Raw genomic sequence first — 20,705 nt, forward strand, 5'->3', positions numbered from 1 at the left:
GAAAGAGTCAGAGAGCAAGCAAGCAAAAGGGGAGAGGGGCACAGCAAGATGCAGGCTCCCCACTGAGCAGCAAATCCGACACAGGGCTCATCCCAGGAGCCTGAGATCACGCCCTGAGCTGAAGGCAGACACTCAACCAACTGAGCCACCCAGGCGCCCCTCTACCAAACATTTTAAAAAGAATACCGATTCTTCACAAACTCTTCCCGAAAAGAGAAGAGGAAGGAATACTTTTCAACTCATTTTATGAGGCCAGTATTACTCGGACACCAAAACCAGACAAAAACGTCACAAGGAAACTACAGACCAAATGCACATATAGAACGTACCAAAAGAGTATGTTTCAAGTACAGAGCTCTATAATTTTATGTCTTTGAGGTAATCTCCATAAACAGTTTTCTCAAGATGGGTTTTTGGTAAGGTCACACAGCAGATTTCAAGGCTATAATCTTTGGGAAGCATCTGGGGAGTAAATACTCTGTGTTACCAATGAAATGCACGTCTTCATGCTTTGCCAACTCCTATAGCAGGGGATAGAAATGAGGTCTTCTGATGAAAACTAAATGCTATTTATTTATTGTTAAATGGTTGGCGAAAGTTAGGGGAACTGCCACTACCAAAGTGAGAACTAAAGAGCATTTTTCTTGCTGAAACTTGAACAAAGAATGTGGGACAAAGAAGAGTTACTAGATATTTGAGATATATTTTATAATTTATTTAAAATTTAATTTAAAACTACAAGAAAGAGACTTTAGCTTATAAGAAACTTTAAGCATCGACTCAAACACAGAAAAGACAGGCTCCACTTCTCTGAACTTCAAAAATAAATCCAAAACACATCTTGCTAGGATAACAAACATGTAATTCCAGGAGCCCAAATCCTACACTTTTTCAAGTATTGCTTAAATGTTGCCAGTTTTTAAAAAATGTAGCTGTTTTCAAATTAGTGTGGCACTTGACTGTTTCCTCTTACATCATTTTCCATTTTCTTCTTGGAGCTGCATTTGTTTTACTATCTTAACTGAAGTGTAATCTTCTTGAGGGCAGGAATGATCTCTCTAATCTCCAGACTCCTACTCAGGTTTAGAATAGTGCTTTGCTCATTACCAGCACTTACTAGAAACTGTCCCATGAACTAATGAAAATATCATGTGTGTCATTACATGGTCAGTCTAAAGCCAAATGGATTTTTAAAGTATTCAAAGTAATACAGCCTCTGGTTAAAAGGATTGCCAGATACATCAATCTTTAAAAATCTGTTTATGAATTAAGCCACGAATAAGAGATGACTTAACCTAGATTCATTTATACTAGTTACTGTTCTTTTAATCAATGTTCATAGCAGTAAGTGTCCTTCTGAGAAGAAAAACGTCAACCTAATAGTATACCTTCACATTGCAAAATTATCCCTTTTAAGACACCCAACCAGTTTCTTCTGAAACCATTCTTGGAATGGTAAGGAGAAACTCCATTAATGGACTTTGACACTTAGACATTTTTCTAATTTACAGAAAAAAAAAGAGATTGAAAAAAATTACTTGAACAAAGCATGTAAAGTGGATTGTAATATTGTAATCAGTAATTCTCTGTCCTCCTTTTAAAAGGATTATATAATCTCTGCCCATTGTTATATGACTTGCAAGGCTTCTTTTTGAGAGTACACTTTCTGGCCCCATTGACAGCAAGCTTTGCCATATGACTTGCTTTGGCCAATAAAATGTGAACAGAATTGGGTTGCTCAGAAGGTGAGCTGTTTTGTTTTAAGAGCAGCGTATGCCAGTGGTATATAAGAGCTGATTGTAAAATTTCCAGAAATTTGGCAAGTCACTTGTTAAACTTGTTAAAAGTAGCTTGCAATCAGTCGCGGTGGGAGTATTTACATCATGGAAATAGCAAACACTACAAACACTACAAATCTTCTTCCCTCAAAGTTGGTTCCAGCACAAGGTGAAGTGAGTGTACCCCCCGCCGCCGAAAAAAGTTGATCTTTCAACCTGGAGCCTGGAGTGAAAGAAACTAGTGGAATAGATGTAGCAGATGTAGTCTGAGAAATGAATCTTTCTTATTGTAAATCACTGAATTGTAGGCGTTGTTACCTCAACATAATCCATCGAAAGCTGATACACTAGCGTTATTAAATTTTAGAACGCCAACGAGCCCTACCTTTACCTGTCCAGACCTTGGTTCGGTGGGTTTCTTTTAACAACCTGAACCATCAGATACCTTGAATCTGAAAGGATGCAAACTGCACTCAGACCAAAGACAGGAATCCAGGTCTTGGAAGGTTAATGTAAAAGTGTAAAATAAAAATTACATTTTTAAAAAGCACTAATCAACTGCATCATTTTTAAACCTTGGCAAACACAAGTCTGTCACTGGTGGACCTGGATGGCTAAGAAATGACTCTCCAGCCTTTCCCCCCACAGGTCACATGTTACCGTAGCCCCTTTTACCCCCAGATGCGTGAATTGAGCGCTGTGTCTTTAAGGGAGACGAGCGGAGGTTTCTGCACAGGACAAAATGTCTGCGAGGATCCTGGAGGGGACCGGCGATCCCAGGCTTCTAGCCCGTCTCCTGCTCCCGCCGCGCTTTGGGGGTGATGGGGTGAGTGTGCGCCGCCACGCAGGCAGCCGCGCTCCCCGAGGCCAGGTCTGCTCGCGGCCCACCGGGGGCTGGGGGAGAAAAGGGGCCGTGAAGGGAACCGGGGCCAGTCCCGGGCCTCGGGGGCCGCAGGTGAGCCAGCAACCCGCAAACGCCTCTGTGCGGTATTATCACAGCCTGGCTTGTGCCCGGGCTGCCGGACGTGCCCTTCCCTCACGGTGCTCAGGTTGTTTCTAGTCTAAAAGACGCATGTGGCCCCGGATTCCGACTAAAGGCACTGTTCGGCTTCTTTCGGCACCTCAATTTTGCTCCTCCAGTCTCCTTTCAAAAAAGTTATTTGAGAATATCGAAAATCATCTGCTCTCCTTTTAGTAAAATTGCCTTTTTGCAGTCAGACTTAAACAGTGGCCAATGGTTGCGTGCCCTGTAGCGTGCTCTTTCTCTGAGACTTTCTTAATGTTTCTCATTTTGAAGAGGGAGAAGCAAAATAGGAGCCAAATGCTCAGACAGGAATCCCTGCCCCCATCTCCATGGTGCTCAAACAAAAGAATTTTCTGATCCTGAGTATAAAGGAGCAGTTTGCTATAACTACTTACAGTAGCCCAATGTCCGAAGCTTAACAAAATTGTTTTTCCTTTCTTGAAAGAAAAAAATAACTACCATCCAAAGTTCGAATTAGCCCAGACTACACGGATATGGTGTTAAACAAGCTGTTGCAGAAAAAGCTTAATAAATTGACATAATTATTTTATGCACTTTGCATTCATGTATTGTTTGTACACCCTTTTTGGCCAAAACTGGCTTGAGGCAAAGGACAATAAAAAGTATGCAACAATGTGTAAAATGGCCATGAGCTAAAACAAGGTAATTCTCAATTCAAAATTCTTTGTATTACAAAGAACTTCAAAGTAGGACAGCTTTAAATTCCTGTAATTCATATTAAAGTATGCATTTTACAAGACAAAATTGATCAACACTCTTCTTTTTAGAAACATGTATTAAAGTAATGCAGGCCTAAAATAAAGGTCCACTTTAGGGTAGAAACTTTTCATTTTAAAAAATGCATTAATAGAAAATACATCTGGCCTTTGAGCTAATGGTAGAGGTATCTAAGAGTTTGGCCTAACACATTCACAGAATTTCTCAGACTCACCATACAACTAGCTGTGGGTTCAATACCTTTTTTACAGTCCATGTATAACCTTTATCTAAATATTTTCACACCTACCCCTTTATTGCCTGAACTGAGTATCCACACTTCACAGTTTGGAGGCATTTTTTTATTTTTAACTTCATCTAAGTCTTCAGCCTCGTGATTCCAGACCAATTTTTCTGATTGTCTGGATCTATTTATAAATAGATTAATCCATGATACTAAACTAATATTTCAACAGAGATGGACAAGTAACAGGTGAATGAATTGTGGTTTCCTTGATATTTCAATTGCCAAGGCTAATTATTTGTTTTAATTATGATGTTCTGCTTTAAGTTACTGGTGGATGAAGTAAATGAAAATGTTTTTAGTGTTTCCACCCAAGTCTGTGTGGATTTCACATTAGTGTGAATTTCTTACCTAAGATTCAGGTTCAGCCTACACATATTTGTTTATTACTCTGCCAGATTAATCCATCTGAAGTGATTAGCCTTGGCTGTGGAAGGACAAATAGGGCTATAGTTCCTTTGCTATTCTCTTTTGAGAACATTGCCTGGTTTTGGCCTTTAGCCTGCCTAATATTTTGTATGTGTTCAAGCATAAGTATAAAATAATAAGATTAACCTCCACGGGTGTTTTATAGGATGATTGGATTAATGTTAGTCATATATTATATGCATATACACCCATATTTACACAAATTATTCATCCAGGTTTTGATCTCCCTTATTCTCTATACTGGTATTCAGGGAGATGATACTGAAGAGTCTGGGTTTTAATTTAATAAATTATTAGAAGACAAGAGCTTTGGAGAACTGCAAATAAAACTTCAAATGCAGTTTGAAATAATCAATGTGAATTTATTATCTTCCATAGGCTTAAACTTATCACTCCTTCCAGATAATGGATACTCAAATCAAACTCACTATGGAAGGGTTCAGAGGTGTGGTACCAACAATACTATACTACCCTCGTCCATGAAATAACTAAAATCTACTTTTCTTTCAGTTTTTTCCCCTCCCCGAAATGGACTAAAACATTTCCACTATTAAATTAATTTCATGTTACCTACTTTCATTTAGCATCGAGAAATTTTATTTTAAAATATGAGCTTGGAAGCCTAGTTATAAGACTAAAGAATTGAAACTTTATGAGAGTCAGCACTAGTGGCAATGTGTTTTTTGTGAATTTGGGGCCCTAAAGGAGGTCGGGAAGGGAAGAGATGTTGAAGCAGGAATGTCTGCATGAACATTTGTGTTAGGGCCTCCAGGGCCCACCCTTTCCCCAGTATGGACATCGAGTGATGGAATTCACCTTCATGAGTGAACAGCACTCTGACCTTTACCACGTGTATCAGAATTATTGCTGGAAGTGTCTCCCCCCCCCCCGACGGTGAGCTTCTGGAGGGGCTGGGATATGTGGTTTTCCTGTTGGCATCCCGGACAGCAAGCCCTGGCCTGACCCTGAGGCGGTGCACAATGAGTAATTTGAATGAGAGTGGATGGAGTGAACGGATTGTAAGCAAAATAATCACATTCATTGGTCCCTTTCTGGTAATTTAAAAACTGTTTAAGAAAAAATTAAGGGAGCTCTTATTTTTCATTTCCTTCATGTTAGCTAACCATATAGTTAACAAATAGGTGTGCATTTTTCTTGGTTACTTGGTAAGGAAGTAATACATATCACAGGGCTCCAGTTAACCAGACCTCCCCAACATTTTCTACCTGAGAGAGGAGCGATGTATTTTGCACGAAGGTCAATTTACGAAGTAAAAATAAATTTGGCTGGGAAGGGAAAATGGATCTGTGATTCTTTTTTTGCTTTTTATAATAAAAAATCCTCAAGAGAATTTTTCCAACTTAAATTACCTACTCTATTGAATAACAATGTCAAAGAGAGAAATAACACACTTTAGCCACTAAGATCTTAATGTGGGTGTGTCTGAGCAATAAATACTGGTAGCTTCTTTTTGTTCGTGCCCTGAAATTACATAGCATTGGAGAGTCCAAAGGCGAGATAATTTGCATTATTTTATTTCAGCCACAGGTTTAGAGGCCTATAATCTTATCATTTTCCTTGACAGATGGAGAAATCGGGATTTGGTGAGCTGGGTCTAAGAAAAGTAGAGTCAAGTTCATTGCATTGAATACAGCATCCCATGAGTGCCTGCCTGTGCCAGGGAGATGAGAGGTGGGCAGTCCTCCCAAGGCACCTCTTTCTCCTGTGCATACAGAATCTCCTTCTGTCCAGGCAGGGCCAGCAAACCACCTGACGCTGAGCAACTTCACACACTGGGCTCCCTCCAGGGCCAGATGGCAGCACGCTATGCCCCACGGGACTGTCCCCCCCGCCTCCATAGTTAAGGCTGCCTAGCCCAACCTGAACTCACATGCCTGAGACTGTTTTATAAAATTACTTTGTATTTACATTGTTGGGGAGCTACTCTGCGAAGGGGTATACACAGGTTGTGTCTTTCCATAATGTCAGCTTTATTGAATCATAAAGCAAGGTTAACACAACTGTAAAAGCAAGTTTGGAATTCCAAACTCAGTGACATTTCACTATGCGTTTAACTTGGCTTTTTACACGACACACAAAACAAAATACAATATAAAAGTCACAAAACAAACAAGATAAAATAGCGTAAGTTAATGAACCAAATGCAAAGTCAGTCCATGAGTGCGCAGCTGAGATGAGGTCTCAACCAGTGTGGGTCCGCTCAGTGCTTCCTGCTTAGTATGTTCAAGTCGTGGAGGATCTCTGTTATGTTCAGAGATCAACTGGGCAGAACCTTCGGTGGCAGCTGCCTTTCTGATGCGATCAGACATGGAAGGGTCAGCGTCTGAAGAATATGACAGTTTGCTGCAAAAATCTTCCCTTTTTATAAGAGTTTGATCAGGCTAGCCCTTCCAGACTTCTGATTCTACTGATCCTCAGTTCTCGGTCCATCCAGGCTCTCTTGACTTTGCTGGTTATCACCTCTGGGTGCCTCCAGGCTGTTAAGAGTTTTAGTGATATTTATTCTCAGCTCATCACCTTTGTCTGCTTTCCTGATGCATGACATCACTGCTTGACATGAGTGACTCCATCTCGCTCTCCACATATGTGTAGCCTCTGCCACTTACACAGTCTACCTAAATGTATCCACAAATGTGCATGCTTTCTTAGGACCTTTTTACTCTTCCTTTTGTGTTTACCTCTTCTCTTTCTCTTTTCACACCAGCTGCCACTCCTCAATCGACAGTGTATCTTCCTCATTTTTCTTCATATATATATAAAATCTTTATATATCCTACACAGATCTGTATGTTATTTAAGAACGACATTATACATATTTTTCTGCATCTGGCTTTTCTCCCTGAAGAGTTCCTCCAGAAATCCCTCTAGGTCTTCTAGCAGACCTCCAATCCATCCTTTTTAGCGGCTGCGCAATATTCCCGTGTGAACGCACATTATTTACCCAGCCATTCTCCAGCTGACAGGTGTTCCCATGTTTCCGGTTTTTTTGCGATTCCAGATAATACTGTAGTAAACATCCTAATACATATTACTTTATGTATTAGTACTTACAGTTCTACAGAATAGATTCCCAAGAATGGGATCCCCAATTATATCTACTTTGAATGAACAGAAATTGCCAAATTGTTTTCCTTAAAGCCTCCACATCTCCACTAGTAATGCATGAACGTACCCTTTTCTTTGCCTCCCTTCTAGCTTTGGCTGACAGACCTCTTCATTTTTGTTAGTGTGATGGATCTAAAATGAGACCTTCCTGTTACTTTAAGAGCACTTCCCTGAATATAAGTGATGTGAATCTCTTCACAAATTTCTTGGCCATCTGATTTTGTTCTTAGGTCATTTGCCTACTCGTATTTCTTGCCCGTTCTTCTATTGGGTTGTTCGTCTTTTCTTGTCAGTTCGTTAAGAGCTCTTTGTGTGTTAGGGTTGTGGCTGAAGTTGCTAAGGCTTCTCTCCCAAGCCAAGACAGCTGACTGAAAGCTGACTAGGTTTCTCTCCCTCTGTACTGTAGGGATAGTTGAAACAAGCCCAGGGGTTGGTTAGTAGAACTAGGAAGGCTAGTATGACCTGTGGCCACAGACTGCTGGTCACTGTTTAGATACTTAGTCTGAACAGAAGACTGTATTGAGCCAGAATGTCGCTGCGTGTGGAGGAGTGAGAAGGTGAGGCAGTTCAGTCCTGTGCTGCCTTCCACCGGTTAAGACCTCCGAGAGTGAAGGCCTGCCAAAGCAGAGGATGTCCCTCTGCCGCCCTTGGAGGGGCAGCGCTGTGCTGGCCGACATTTGCGGTGCTGCGTGTCCCTGGCTCAGATGAGGCAGTCCACTAAGTCTAAAGGATTAAGACATCAAAATCAGTGCTTCTCACTCTTGTTTCCACCTTCACTCTTACGACAGATGGCATTCATGTATGTGGCACTCCTCTGGGCATCCCAGATTTTGAAGAAACCCAGAGACATCTTGCAGGGAGGTAAAGCTTGACAGTAACTGGTCACCTCTGGCACTTTTAGGGGCACATCAGTAATGATCACTCTCAGACTCTGGCACAGGTAAGATAGTCTGAAGGTCATATACAGTTTTCAGCCCCCCAGCTCAAGAAAGCATATCAGAACGCAAAGTGATAGTCTCGATATTATAGAAAACCTTTAAATCCCTTTTAATTTATAAAAATACAAGGATTCATAATCCTATTCACTCCCCTTTGTGTATATCTAGTAATAAAAAAGGAACTCTGTAAAGAGAGGATTCTGATGTAGAAGAAATGAAATTCTAAAAAAAAAAAAAAAGTAGAAAAAATTTTAGGTAAATTTAGGTTACCAAAAAACAATTTCTAAGGCTAAAATCTGGTCTGTTTACTAACCGTGATGTTATATAACCATAATGTTTATGAAGCATAAAAAAAAATTATCCTTGAAAATGGTAACTCCCCTCCTCATCCTATTGGGGGGACTTCGGGGATTTGGTAAATCTCTTGAAGGAAATCTAGCCTTTTAATTTCCAGAGACTTTTTATACTTACGGGCCTTCACGAGTAACTATATTCAAATCAATGCCTGTTGTACCACAAAATATGTAAATAGCTATTTCTTTTGTTAGAAGAGGACTGGTACTTGTCTTTTTTGATGATTCTGGTAAATTCGTTATCTTTTTAAAAAATATGAGTGATATGTTAAATGTCATGCCTGATCCTGACTAGAACAGCTTGGTAGGGGGAAAAAATGAGATTTAGAAAATTGTAATGTATCTGTAACAAGACTCTTAGCAACTGAAATAAAAGCTTACACTAAACACTACTACTATTGCGGCAACTTATTTTTCCTGTTCCCAGCTGTGTCTTCTGTCATTCCCAGTTATGTTAAAAAAAAAAGAGATTCTGGAACTTTATCATCTCCACTTCTGCCGGTTCAAAACCTGACAGTACGAGTGGACATTGGCTACCTCACTATGCATCTTGGCCTTGATTTTCCCCCTGAAATAAGTTCTCAGAAGACCTCTGAGTCTGCTGCATGTTCTCTTATTATTTTTGAATTTCAAAACAAATTTGTTTATAATCACACATGTGGTCCTTTGTGAAGTTACTTCCTGAAGAACAGACTTCACCTTTTCTATCCCTCGTTTGATAGGTTATTGCTGTGATAAACTGTTTTTAATAGGAATGACTTTACAATGATAGTCACTGGCTTGTGTTTGGATCCTTTTAACCACAGGTATTTGTAGGACAGAGCAAGAAGTTACTTTTTTTCCTTAATTAAAAGCATTGCCAAAGCTTTTTATCTTTTAAGCATAAAGAGGGGATGAGCAATACAGAAAACTGATTTTTTATTTGTTTTATAACTGGAGCAACTATGACAGGGTGAGGGGAAAAAATGAGCACTAGGATAACATGGTGCTTAGTCAGTATTTCTAGTATCTGTTTAGAGGGCTGTTTACTGAATTTCTTTTACTCACTGTCTGTCCTCTGAATTTACTCCTAGCACTGCTGATGGTTCTTTAGAACTCAGGATTCATGCTGCAGTGTTTCCACCTGAGAACTGACATTGGCTGGAAACCCTGAGGCAATGACAGGGACCCCCCAAGGCCCACAGGACATGGCCTACCAACTAATTTAAAGGTAAAAATTTAGAAAACTGCTATGTGTATTTGTTTTCCTAAATATGTATGTTTTTAAAACATTTTAGTGGTTTTTAGTACTGCCATTTTTCTCACACGCACATTGTTTTTAAAGTCACAAAACAATGACTTGTATTTTGAAAAGAAAAAAAAAAAAACCTCATCGAAAGGTCTTTAAAAGGCTGTTTACCACTGGCACTTACACCCGGAAGTTTAAGAAACAAATTGTTCGTTCCCAAGGCTTTCTTTTCGGCTGTCTCTACAGTTTGTTCCCTAACACTGACAGCAGAAAACAAAAGGAAACTCTTATTCTGAAAAGAGTAACCTTTCTAAAAGAGAGCGAAGGAGACTAGTTAAAACTCATCTATACAGCACTCATTGAGCTGGTCCTCCCACTGAAGCAGCTTGGCTTCCCATTTCCTTAGTATCAGTACCTGTGAGCTGGGGACCCCTCTGATCTTAAAGAGAGTTCCTAGTTAAGGGCAGAAGGGCTAGACGCGGTGCACATTTCCTGAGGACCAAACCATTAATAATATGAAAAAGAGACCCAGGTACCACCCAAACGAACCGTAGGATTTTTATGTGTAACAAAAAGGCGGCTACCTCCGGCCACAGAAGTTGTGCGTGTGAGCGTGTGTGCAGTCGGGGGGGTTATCCTTACCCTTTTCTCCATCGGAACGCAGGCGCGGCGGAGAGAATGCGGAGTGACGAGCTGACGGCGCTCATGGAAGACACTGGCGGGCCGGACGACGCTGCGGCGCGGGGCGGCCCGTGTCCCGGCCTGGCCCCGGCCCCTCCCGGCCGCCTGGGGGCGCCATACTGCGAGGCCTGGGGCTACTTCCACCTGGCCCCCGCACGCGCGGGCCACGCCGCGGGCCAGTGGGCCACCTGCCGGCTGTGCGGGGAGCAGGTGAGCCGCGGCCCGGGCTTCCACGCGGGCACCCCGGCGCTGTGGAGGCACCTCAAGAGCGCGCATCGGCGCGAGCTGGAGAAGAGCTCCGCCCGCCGCTCGCCGCCCGCGGCCCCCTGCCCGCCGCAGCCGCCGCCCGGCCCTGCCGCGGCCGCCGAGGGCGACTGGGCGCGCCTGCTGGAGCAGATGGGCGCGCTGGCCGTGCGCTGCAGCCTGCGTGAGCGCGAGCTGGCGCGGCGCGAGGCGGCCGTGGAGCAGGGCGAGCGCGCCCTGGAGCGGAGGCGCAGGGCCCTGCAGGAGGAGGAGCGCGCGGCGGCCCAGGCGCGGCGGGAGCTGCAGGCCGAGAGGGAGGCGCTGCAGGCGCGGCTGCGGGAAGTGAGCCGCCGCGAAGGCGCCTTAGCCGCCGCTTCTGCCCCGCTGCAGACTCCGCTCAAAGAAGAGCCCGAGGGCGAGCGGGACGGCTACATAATCACCAAGGTCCTCCTGTAGGTGGTGGTCGCTTTCCGCCCCCAGTCCCTCCCATCCGGCGCTACTCCAAGTGTGGTCGGCGGACCGGCCTCACCTGGGAACTGAATCTCAGGCCCGCCGACATCTCCAAATGTGGGCCCTGGAGAAGCACTTCGGAGGCCAAAGCAGAACCAAAAATCACTAACACTTCATGTCCCCCCCGCCCCCCAACTAGGTACCTGGGAGCGCAAGCTCCAGTGGCCTCCTTTGCTGCTGACCTTTAGTGAGCACCGGTGCAGGAGCTGGTTTTCCTCCAACTGCCTTTGGAATGACAGCTCCAGCAACTTCGTGAGCCTAGGTCACCCGGAGTCTTGTACCCGATGACTTTGAAAGGACAGAAAATGCCTTGCGTACCAAAGACTATCATACTACGTGCCTGTACAACAGCCAGGGCAACCCAGGGTGGAGGATGCTTGGAAATGAGGATAAAGCGTTTTATCCAAGAGAGTTTTACTCATTTCCCAATGAATAAATCTTTGGTAACTGGTTTGCCCAGCACGCAGTTCTGAAAAGGGGGCCATTTAGCTTCCACAACGGCTCTTTTCCCTCTGCCTCTCTAGTGCCTCATCAGAGCAGTCTGGGAGAACCCCTGTTTACTCCCCTCCCCTGCTTGCAGACAGTACCAAGTGCATCCTGTCTCACCCCAGCTGTTTTCCCTTTCACACCCACTGCCAGCTGTAGTGAGTTTTCCCACTTTCCTGCCTCACACTCCCTTGCTATAGCAAAACATGACCTCCTCCCTCGTTGTTAGGAAGGGAACTTGGTTTCCCTCATCTCCACAGTCCTTGCTTCTGGGCCACAGTAGAAGGAAGGCATCCCTCTCATCTGAGGCCACCTCTGTCTCTCTCTTCTCATGCATTCCTCTGACACTGTTACTGGATCTTTGCTCCATTACTGTTTCTCCTTTCCTCTGACTTATTCCCTCCCTTCCCCAGACTACTCTTCCTCAGCAACACCCAGTCTGCCTTTGTACTAAAAAGAAAGGGGCCTGGCTGCCTGACTGCCCCCACTGAACACTGTCCAAGGGGGGCCCAGTTATCCTTGCTGCCTACACTCCCTCCCATATTTCAATTCTTCACCATCAACTTCCCAACCTACCCTTAAGAAGCTGAATATGACAATTTATTTTCAGCCTTCATCTTGCTAGTAAATGAACACCCACATACACCCTCTACCTAGACTAAGCGATTAATATTTTGCCTTAATTTTTCGGCCCTCTCCCCCAAACATGAATAGCATTTCATCCAGAAGTATTTCAGTATGTACATCCTAATAGCCTCTAAAATAGTCCCTAACCAAATTCCCCAATTGTCTCAGAAATGTCTTATCTTTTCTAAAAAAAACAAAACAAAAACAGGGTCCGATCAAGGTTCATTCATTACTTTTTGATTATAACTTTGTCTCTTTTAGTCTAGAACAGCTCCCTTATTTTTTTTTCCATGATATTTTTGAGAGTCCCAGCCATCTGTCTTATAGAATGTCCTTTATTCTGGGTTTGTCTGAATGTTTGCTTAAGCCAATTTACGTACTCATTCTTGGCTCATCTTCCTCTGTGCCAGTGACTCCTGACTACCCCCAGCCTTGCGTGTTCTTCCCAGTTCTGTCCTTCATGTCCAACCCCCTGCTGCATGTCTCCACCTCTACTTGTATATCCTGCCACTGCTGATGGAAAGGGCAAATCTATTCAGTTCCACATTCCCACCCCTTACCTAATAACTAACATTTACTGGGCTCTTAAAATGTACAGGTACATACTGCCCACTACATGCATTACCTCACTTTATTCTCATAGCAGCTCCCTGAGGAGGGATTAATACTACGCCCATTTACAGCTAAGGAAACTGAGATAGAGGTCTTAAGCGGCTTCTACAAGATCAAAGCTGGTAAGTAGTAGCACTGAGATCCAAATCCAGTTTCTACATCCAGATGTGCTGTTCCTAGATGCTGTACTGTCTTCCTTGCAAGTCACTGAGCTGACACCAAGTTTCCTCCCTCTCATTCCAGGTAATACTATCAGTGACATTAACACTAACATTCACCATGTACCAGCGCTGTGCCAAATGCTTTACGAGAATAACTGCCTACCATGCGGCAACCCCATGACATAATTAATCCTATGCCTATTTCACAGAGGAGGAGACAGGCTCAGGGAGCTGTAATGTTGAGACAGACTGGGATTTGAAGTCAGGTCGCTGAGTCCTAGGTCCCTGATCTACTGGGTCTATTTCTACAAAGTGTCACACCTATCTTCCTGATGCCACCTGCCAAGCTCAAGCCTCATTCATTCCTCTAGGGTTCATCTTCCCATCCTTGTCTTTCCCAACTGTCCCCTTCCTAACACTCAACTTGACCAACGGAACTGTTCTAAGCCCACACTGATTATATCACAATTCCTGCTCAAAGGCCCCCCCAAATCACCCATTATCAATAAGCTTCGACTTTGTAGCCGGACATTCAAGTGCCCCCATCCTGATACCAGTCTTATCTGTCCCCTCCCTTACCTATACTATATGCTCCAGCCCAACCGGACTCCTTATTCTTCCTCACATGCCCTTGTCTTGGCACATCTATGCCTGTTTGCCTTCCCTCCACTTAAAATGCCCCTTTAATCTCTGAATATGAAGAATTCCACCCATTTTCAAAGACGAAGCTCCAATTTGACTACCTGCATGAAGTTTTCCTTGATTACTCCTAATAGATGATTCTTTACTCCTCTGGACTCCTCAGCGTTTTATAATCTCATAACACTTAAAACAGGCTATCATCTGGCATATGACTCTATGGGTTCTTGTCTTCCCTCTCCTGCCAGACCCTGAGCCCTTGGGTTATCCTTCTATTCCCATAGTGCTTTTCATGTAATAGCTGCTCAATAAATATCTGAGGCATTGAACTCAATGTGTTGAGTTTTACAAGTTAGTTTTCCCACAGTTATTAAGATAATTATTCATTTATCTTTAATTCTGAGTAGAATTCACAGCAGAAAAAAAAAATAGCCTAGAAAGAAACAGCAGTAATAATTTTTAAGCTGTTTAGTCAATAAAGGTTTAGTAAGTGTCCATTATTGCACTGTTTGATTGGAATCCAAATTAGTATGTCATTACTAGTATGTCATTATCAGGAATGTTTTTCTTAAAATGTTTTTCATTACACAAGTAACACAAATGCAATGCCCCGATCTAGGAAGAAATCAGAACAACATCCTCCAAAGTCCTGTCACCTTAGTAAAACTGCTATAAACATTTTCATGTATTTTATTCTTTTGTCTTTCACAATCTTTACATTGTCCTAACAATAGTATGTTATTTCTATTAAGTACTGAAATAGAACTGCTTCATGTGGATGTATAACTTCAGCTATTAGAGGAATTTGAACTTTTTAGAAGAAAGAAACCTATAAATGTTACTCTTCTATTTCACCAACTGTTAGAACCACTAATACCAGCAAAGATTGACTTTCAGAATCTCTAAGTGCTCCCTCAAGAAAGATGACTAATGGGAGCACCAACAGCCTCTGTTTCGGGGACAGGGGGCATAGTTACCCTAATAACTTAGTGCTGGCTGTGGTAGTTAAGCAAAGAGATTTGACTTTCTGCTTTCTATACTTTTGCATTGTACTTTTTTATACCAAGCATGAATTACTTTTATAATCAAAAATGAAATTATTTACATTTCTCAAATGAGAATTCCTGACCATCAGCATTCCACTTTCTTAGGTAAAATAAACAAAACCCAACACAAGCACTGATGTAACCCCCACTTTTAGAAAAGCCTAGAAGGAAATGCAGCCCTTGTCCAGCCTAACACTATCATTTGACAGGAGAGAAAAATGAGCCCCAGAGTGGCTTGCTCACTACCAGGAGTTAGTGGCTATGGTGGTTCACCTGACTCCAACCTCAACAGATATTGTGCCTCTTTGGCCTTAAGGACTTCTGCTGGCTCATCTGTCAAAGCCCAAGGGCTGTCAGGACCAATAAGTCAAGCTGGCCTCCAGAGAACATAGGGAAGGTTATGGGGACTGCACTGGTCTCTCTGTCTGCGACACAGCTGGCTCACAGAGTTATCATTGCTGATGCATGACAGTCGAGGTGGGTGACAGTCGAGGTGGGTTATGGCGACTGCACTGGTCTCTCTGCCTGTGACACAGTCGGCTCAGAGAGAGCTGTCATTGCTGATGGGTGACAGTGACACACCTCACCTAGATCAGCAGGGCTTCCCTGACTTCTGTCACTGGGCTTGCTAATAGTGCCACCCAGGCAGCACACAGTGACAAGGTGGATGGCTGGACTGGGGATGCAGAATGCTCTGAACCTAACTCCTGAACTCCTGCCATGATGTCAAGTGATCAGTCACCTCTTTAAAATTTTGCAGAGAGGAGGGGGAAGCAAAGCAGGGTCCTGACAACCGAAGTTGAAACAGCTAGAACCCTTACTATACACCTAAGTTGTCATCCCTGGAGCTGGAGAGGGAAGAGCTGGTTTGGGCTGACTTTCAATTTTAAATAGCTGTCCGTGTCTTGAACATCTTAGAAGGGATTCATAAAAACTGGGCTCTTGTTTTGCTGCCACTCAATAGGGAATTCTATTTTTTTTTTTTTAAGATTTTATTTTTATTTTTTTGAAGAGTTAGAGACAGCCAGCGAGAGAGGGAACACAAGCAGGGGGAGTGGGAGAGGAAGAAGCAGGCTCCCAGCAGAGGAGCCTGATGTGGGCTCGATCCCATAATGCCGGGATCACGCCCTGAGCCGAAGGCAGACGCTTAGCGACTGCGCTACCCAGGCGCCCCGGGAATTCTATTTCTAAAGGTTTGAACTTCTTACCTTTCCACAACCTAAATCTGCTTGTCTGCAAAACGGATGAGGTGATCGTTAAGGTCCTCTTTGGCTCCAGCATGGTATGATTACATGAAATACAGTTTAACACCAACTGACCTTAGAGTCAATGAGCTGCTTGGTTTAATTGGATTTTCTTGTTCACTGCAAATTTAGAAGTAAACGTTCAAAGTGAGTCTCAAAAATAACAGGAGTGTGATAAACTTCTTCCACAGTACTGAGGTACTGACTCCATCATTCACTCCCTAGAACTGACGATGCATGCAGCAGTAGTGAGTATGCTCTCTTGTACCCCCCCTTTTGTCCTCATGACACCCTGCAGGCAGGGCAAGTATAACTGTCCATATTTTACAAATGAGGCCACACACTTCAACAAGGTGAAGTGACCTGCTGAAAGACAATAGCACATTGGAGGCTGGAGGTCAATCCACGGATCCTGGTCATACCTGGGGCCAAAGAGTTGCACTTCCTCCCAGCCTTCCCTCGTGGCCCACCTCTTCACCACTGCTATCCTGGCTGGAGTGCCTACTGACACTTGGGTTGATGTTGGCTGCTTTCCATCCACAAGCTCTGGTGCTGGGGGTAAGCCAGACCTTCAGGAAGTGAGGCTGGCCATTATATTAGTTTGCTATTGCAGATGTAACAAATTACCACAAACCTAGTGGCTAAAAACAACACAAGTGTATTATCTTACAGTTCTGCAGGTCAGAATTCTGAAACTGAACTCAATGTCAGCAGAGCTATGTTCCGTTCTAGAGGCTCTAGGAGATGTTTTTTGGCCTTTTTCGGCTTCTAGAGGCTGCCCACATTCCTTGGCTTGTAGCCCCTTCCTATCCTCAAGGTCAGCAAGGGCCATTCTTTCTCACATTGCATCACTCTGCTACCCTCCTCCACATTAAATGGACTCTTCTTATTTTATGGTCAGCAGGTTAGCAACCTAATTCTATCTGCAACTTTAATTCTTCCCTGCCAGGTAACATATTGATACTTTCCAAGGATGAGGACATAGACATTTGCTTGGGGGCAAGGGTGGGGCATCTATTATCTGCCTACCACACAGCATTATCCTGCCTTGCTTAGGTTTGCAGGTATGTGACAAAGGCAAAGTGCTTGATGGGGAGCCCCTATTCCCCAGAAATCGATACTTTGATGGGGGTCCTATTTCCCCCCTTGTAAATCTGCCTAGTGCAGGGAGTGCTCATAGACTTTTCTGAGACAGATACCTGCAAGGTGGGTGTGAAGGATGCCTCTGGGGGAAATCAGAGGCCTCCACAGTGTCAAGAACTAAATATTTAAGTATCTGTGCACTAACTAGGATCCGGCTGACAAGGAAGGCCAGGTGGTGACGTGTGAGTTGTCAAGCCTCTGGAGTCAGATACGAATTAAAATTTAAGCTCCCCCCAAAAAGAGAGTACTCAAATATTATGATTAATAAACATGTTGAAATACAATTAAAAAATCCAAGCTTCCAACCATGTATGTTATATGTCACCATGGCAACCACCTTAACCGCTCTGAAACCCAGTTTCCTCATCAGTAAAATGGGGATAATACAGACCTTACAGGGTTGTCACAATGATTAAGATATTATTTGGGTAAATTCTAACAAATAGTTTAAACGCAGGAACAATGACTTCTTTTTCTCTTACTTAGCTGAATGGGAGCTCAAAATCAATCCAAAGGATCTCAGAAAGAGCAAGTTCCCTGGGATGATTCCTGAGAGCAGCCTCATAGGTTTGCCAAGTCATTTTCCTTCATGATAGATACCTGAGTTCTCAAATGAGCTAATCCAGTTAAAATTCTGTATGACTTGTGACTATAAATTACAAGTAAAATTTCCATCTAAGTACTTTTCCCTTCAAAGAAGTTATCTTGAAAGACTAAACAGTTATTCCAAAAATGCTTCCATGCTTAAAACATCCCTGGAACTCCTCTTCTAGAGTAGCACTCAGAATCTCTGGAAAATTCTTAAAAACATCCTTAAGTTGGCAAAAAATTTTAATTTTTGAAAAGAGCTGCCAGTTATTCAGAGCCCAGTCTGGTAAATATGGTAGACGATTAACCAGATTAACATTTCTGGTTAATAAGGTGTGATTATAATAAAGCAATAATTATTTTTGTGTGGCTCATAAATTGGCCTCGATAATGTTATATATTAAGGTTAAGTAAAGGTAGCATGGTCATAGTAGACATTAAAGCCCACTTTAGTGGGTTTATGATGTGAATTAATTCCGATAGCACTGGGAGTCATTACATATTTAAATAATATTAAATGTTTCTTTTTATGAAAATTTTAATTATGACATTCTCTGAAACCTGATTTCATAGTATTAAAATAAAGGCTTTAAGGAAAAGCATTAAATGCTAATGAAAGCTTTATTATTTCAGTATATATTCTCCCGGGCCTTTGGTCAAGATAAGTAATGATCAGATGAATGAGCTGGCAACCTTCCTGGCCTCTGCAGTCTACTAGTAATTGAGGGCTAAGTAACACACTCACATGTTTAAATACATTTAATAATATTCTACCAACTTCTCCCTGTCTTTTGCATTTGGGACAATGAAATACCATGGCATCTTAACACAGAGGAAGAAAGCTGGCTTTTTGTTGGAAGAATTTCTGAAAAATCATTCTTACTCAAGCAGGCAGAAGTCATTGTTTGCCTCCATTCACATTAACTTTCCCAAGTGTGTCTGCTTCTCATCCTCCAGGGACTTTCTGATTTACATGTTCTCCATCAACTCCAGTTTCCAATGACCTGATTCATGTTGCTTTTTTTTTTTTTTTTTGGTACTTCAGTAATCTACTGTTCAGACTCAGAACCACAACACCCAGTGTGTGAGCAGGCGGAGTCACTATCGTTCACAGGTAACTAGAGAAGATACATAACCGAATGAGGGGCTGCAGCATCAGGAAGGTTTTACTGTTGTCTACATATCCAAAACCCTGAATAAACATTTTTTCAAGGCAGAGTTTATAAGATACCCCTAAAAAGGTCTAGTTTAGGGACAGATGTGAAAACATTTGAAAAACACAAACTGTTCCTTTCCCCTCCCCTCCACCCCAAGAACTTCGGCTTCTGCAAAAACTTTGAAATGGACAGAAACTGTTTTGGATTAATACTCTGGACTATCAAGGCTTTCATGTGACTACTTGGCCTTTACATTCTACAAATACTATCTAAAAGTAAAGGTAAGTTCCAAGATTACAGGAGTCTTGTCCCGTTTACTACTGTATCCTGAGTGCCTAGCATAGTGCCCGGACTTTATTGAGTTCCTCAAGGCTATCTGCTGAATGAATGCATACTGTTCAAAGATTTTACTGTTTGAAAACTAGTCCCTTTTGCAGTTCTCCCTATAGTTCTCCTGCTCCTACAATGAACTGAGAGCCAGGGTGGCCCTGTTGGATGTCCCTATCACCTTCTCCAGATGGCTTCATTTCCAAAGTCATGCAGAATCCACCCCCTCTTTGAGGAGGACCTCAAAGGGTCACCTACGAGACCTTCCACCCTTTCTCACTACCATCTACTAGTCTCCTGCTCATTCTACAGTACTCGTTAAGTGTACCTCCTATCATCACCTGAAGGAATGAGGATGACACAACCACTTACTCACGCCACCCCTCACCCTTCAATAACCACCATACCTACCCCAGGATGCTTCTCCTACAACTGAGCCCTTGCTATGGGTAGCATGGCATAATAACACTAATAACTGCTAATATCTGAGGGCTTATTATGCACTGGACACTGTTCAGTACCACACGGGCCTTATCTTATTTAAACTTCCCAATAGCTGCATGAAGACATTACAGAGGTTTAAATACATTTTTAAACATCGCTCAGCTCAAGAGTGGTAGAGCTAAAATGCGAATCCAAATCAGCCAGACTCCCTAGCCTGTGCTCTTAGCAGTGCACTGGGATGAAAAGAATCAAGATTTAAACCCAGCTCTGCCACTGTGCCACAGAGACTTTTTGATTTTGAGCAAAATAAAAACCTCTCCAAACCTCAGTTTTCTAATTCATAAAATACTGGCAGGAATAAAGAAGATAATGTATGTTAAGTGCTTAGCACAGTGTCACATGCCACAAATGTGTGTTCCCTGATTCCGACCAACACACACTCCTAAACATCCAATGCTGTGACAGGCACTGAAGATACAACAGTGAACGAGACCAACAAGGTCCCTGCTGTCACAGGTCTGCACAACTCCTGATAGGTGCTCAGTAAGTAACTGATGGAAAAAGCCTTCAAGGAGGTGTGTTAGCCTCCACTCTGCACCTCTTCAATCAGCCAGTTATTTTGGTTATAAAGCAATCTAATGAGAACGTTTCACTGCTTAAAATCCTTCAGGAATTCCTCACTGTGGAAGAGATAAAATCCAAATTTCTTTTTTTATTATTTTTTTAAAGTAGGCTCCACACCCAATGTGGGGCTTGAACTCACAACCCCAAGACCAAGAGTTCTATGCGCTACCAACTGAGCCCAACCAGGAGCCCCAATCCAAATTTCTGAACACAGTATTATAGCTACAGGTACGTGGTTCAGTTCCCCTCCCCACCCGCTCCTCTTTAAGCGCTGAA

General features: G+C 42.9%; 3 protein-coding genes and 1 non-coding gene across 4 annotated transcripts in view; 2 read left to right on the forward strand and 2 right to left on the reverse strand.

The window, feature by feature from the left end:
• Positions 1-10,575, reverse strand: part of PDE8B (phosphodiesterase 8B) — a 342,584-nt gene extending 332,009 nt beyond the window's left edge. The window contains exon 1 of the mRNA XM_040622155.1: positions 10,540-10,575. The gene's annotated coding sequence lies outside the window, so the exon portion shown is untranslated. The remainder of the gene's footprint in view (positions 1-10,539) is intronic.
• LOC121100861 lies at positions 7,921-8,058 on the forward strand. The gene has a single exon (XR_005832647.1). It is a non-coding gene; the product is annotated as a small nucleolar RNA SNORA47 (small nucleolar RNA).
• Positions 10,576-14,535, forward strand: ZBED3 (zinc finger BED-type containing 3). Its single transcript, XM_040622161.1, has one exon. The coding sequence runs from the start codon at positions 10,576-10,578 to the stop codon at positions 11,275-11,277; it is 702 nt and encodes a 233-aa protein (XP_040478095.1). The 3' UTR covers positions 11,278-14,535.
• A 1,421-nt stretch (positions 14,536-15,956) lies between these two features.
• AGGF1 (angiogenic factor with G-patch and FHA domains 1) overlaps positions 15,957-20,705 on the reverse strand; it is a 66,535-nt gene continuing 61,786 nt past the window's right edge. The window contains exons 19-20 of the transcript XR_005832464.1: positions 18,761-18,995; positions 15,957-16,266 (exon numbers count right to left, since the gene is read on the reverse strand). The gene's annotated coding sequence lies outside the window, so the exon portion shown is untranslated. The remainder of the gene's footprint in view (positions 16,267-18,760; positions 18,996-20,705) is intronic.

The sequence above is a fragment of the Ursus maritimus genome, unplaced genomic scaffold (genome assembly GCF_017311325.1).
Source record: "Ursus maritimus isolate PB19 unplaced genomic scaffold, ASM1731132v1 scaffold_5, whole genome shotgun sequence".
NCBI classification, from domain to species: domain Eukaryota; kingdom Metazoa; phylum Chordata; class Mammalia; order Carnivora; family Ursidae; genus Ursus; species Ursus maritimus.

Coding starts and splice junctions, on each gene's coding strand:
- ZBED3 (XM_040622161.1), top strand. CDS start 10,576: ATGCGGAGTGACGAGCTGACGGCGCTCATGGAAGACACTGGCGGGCCG.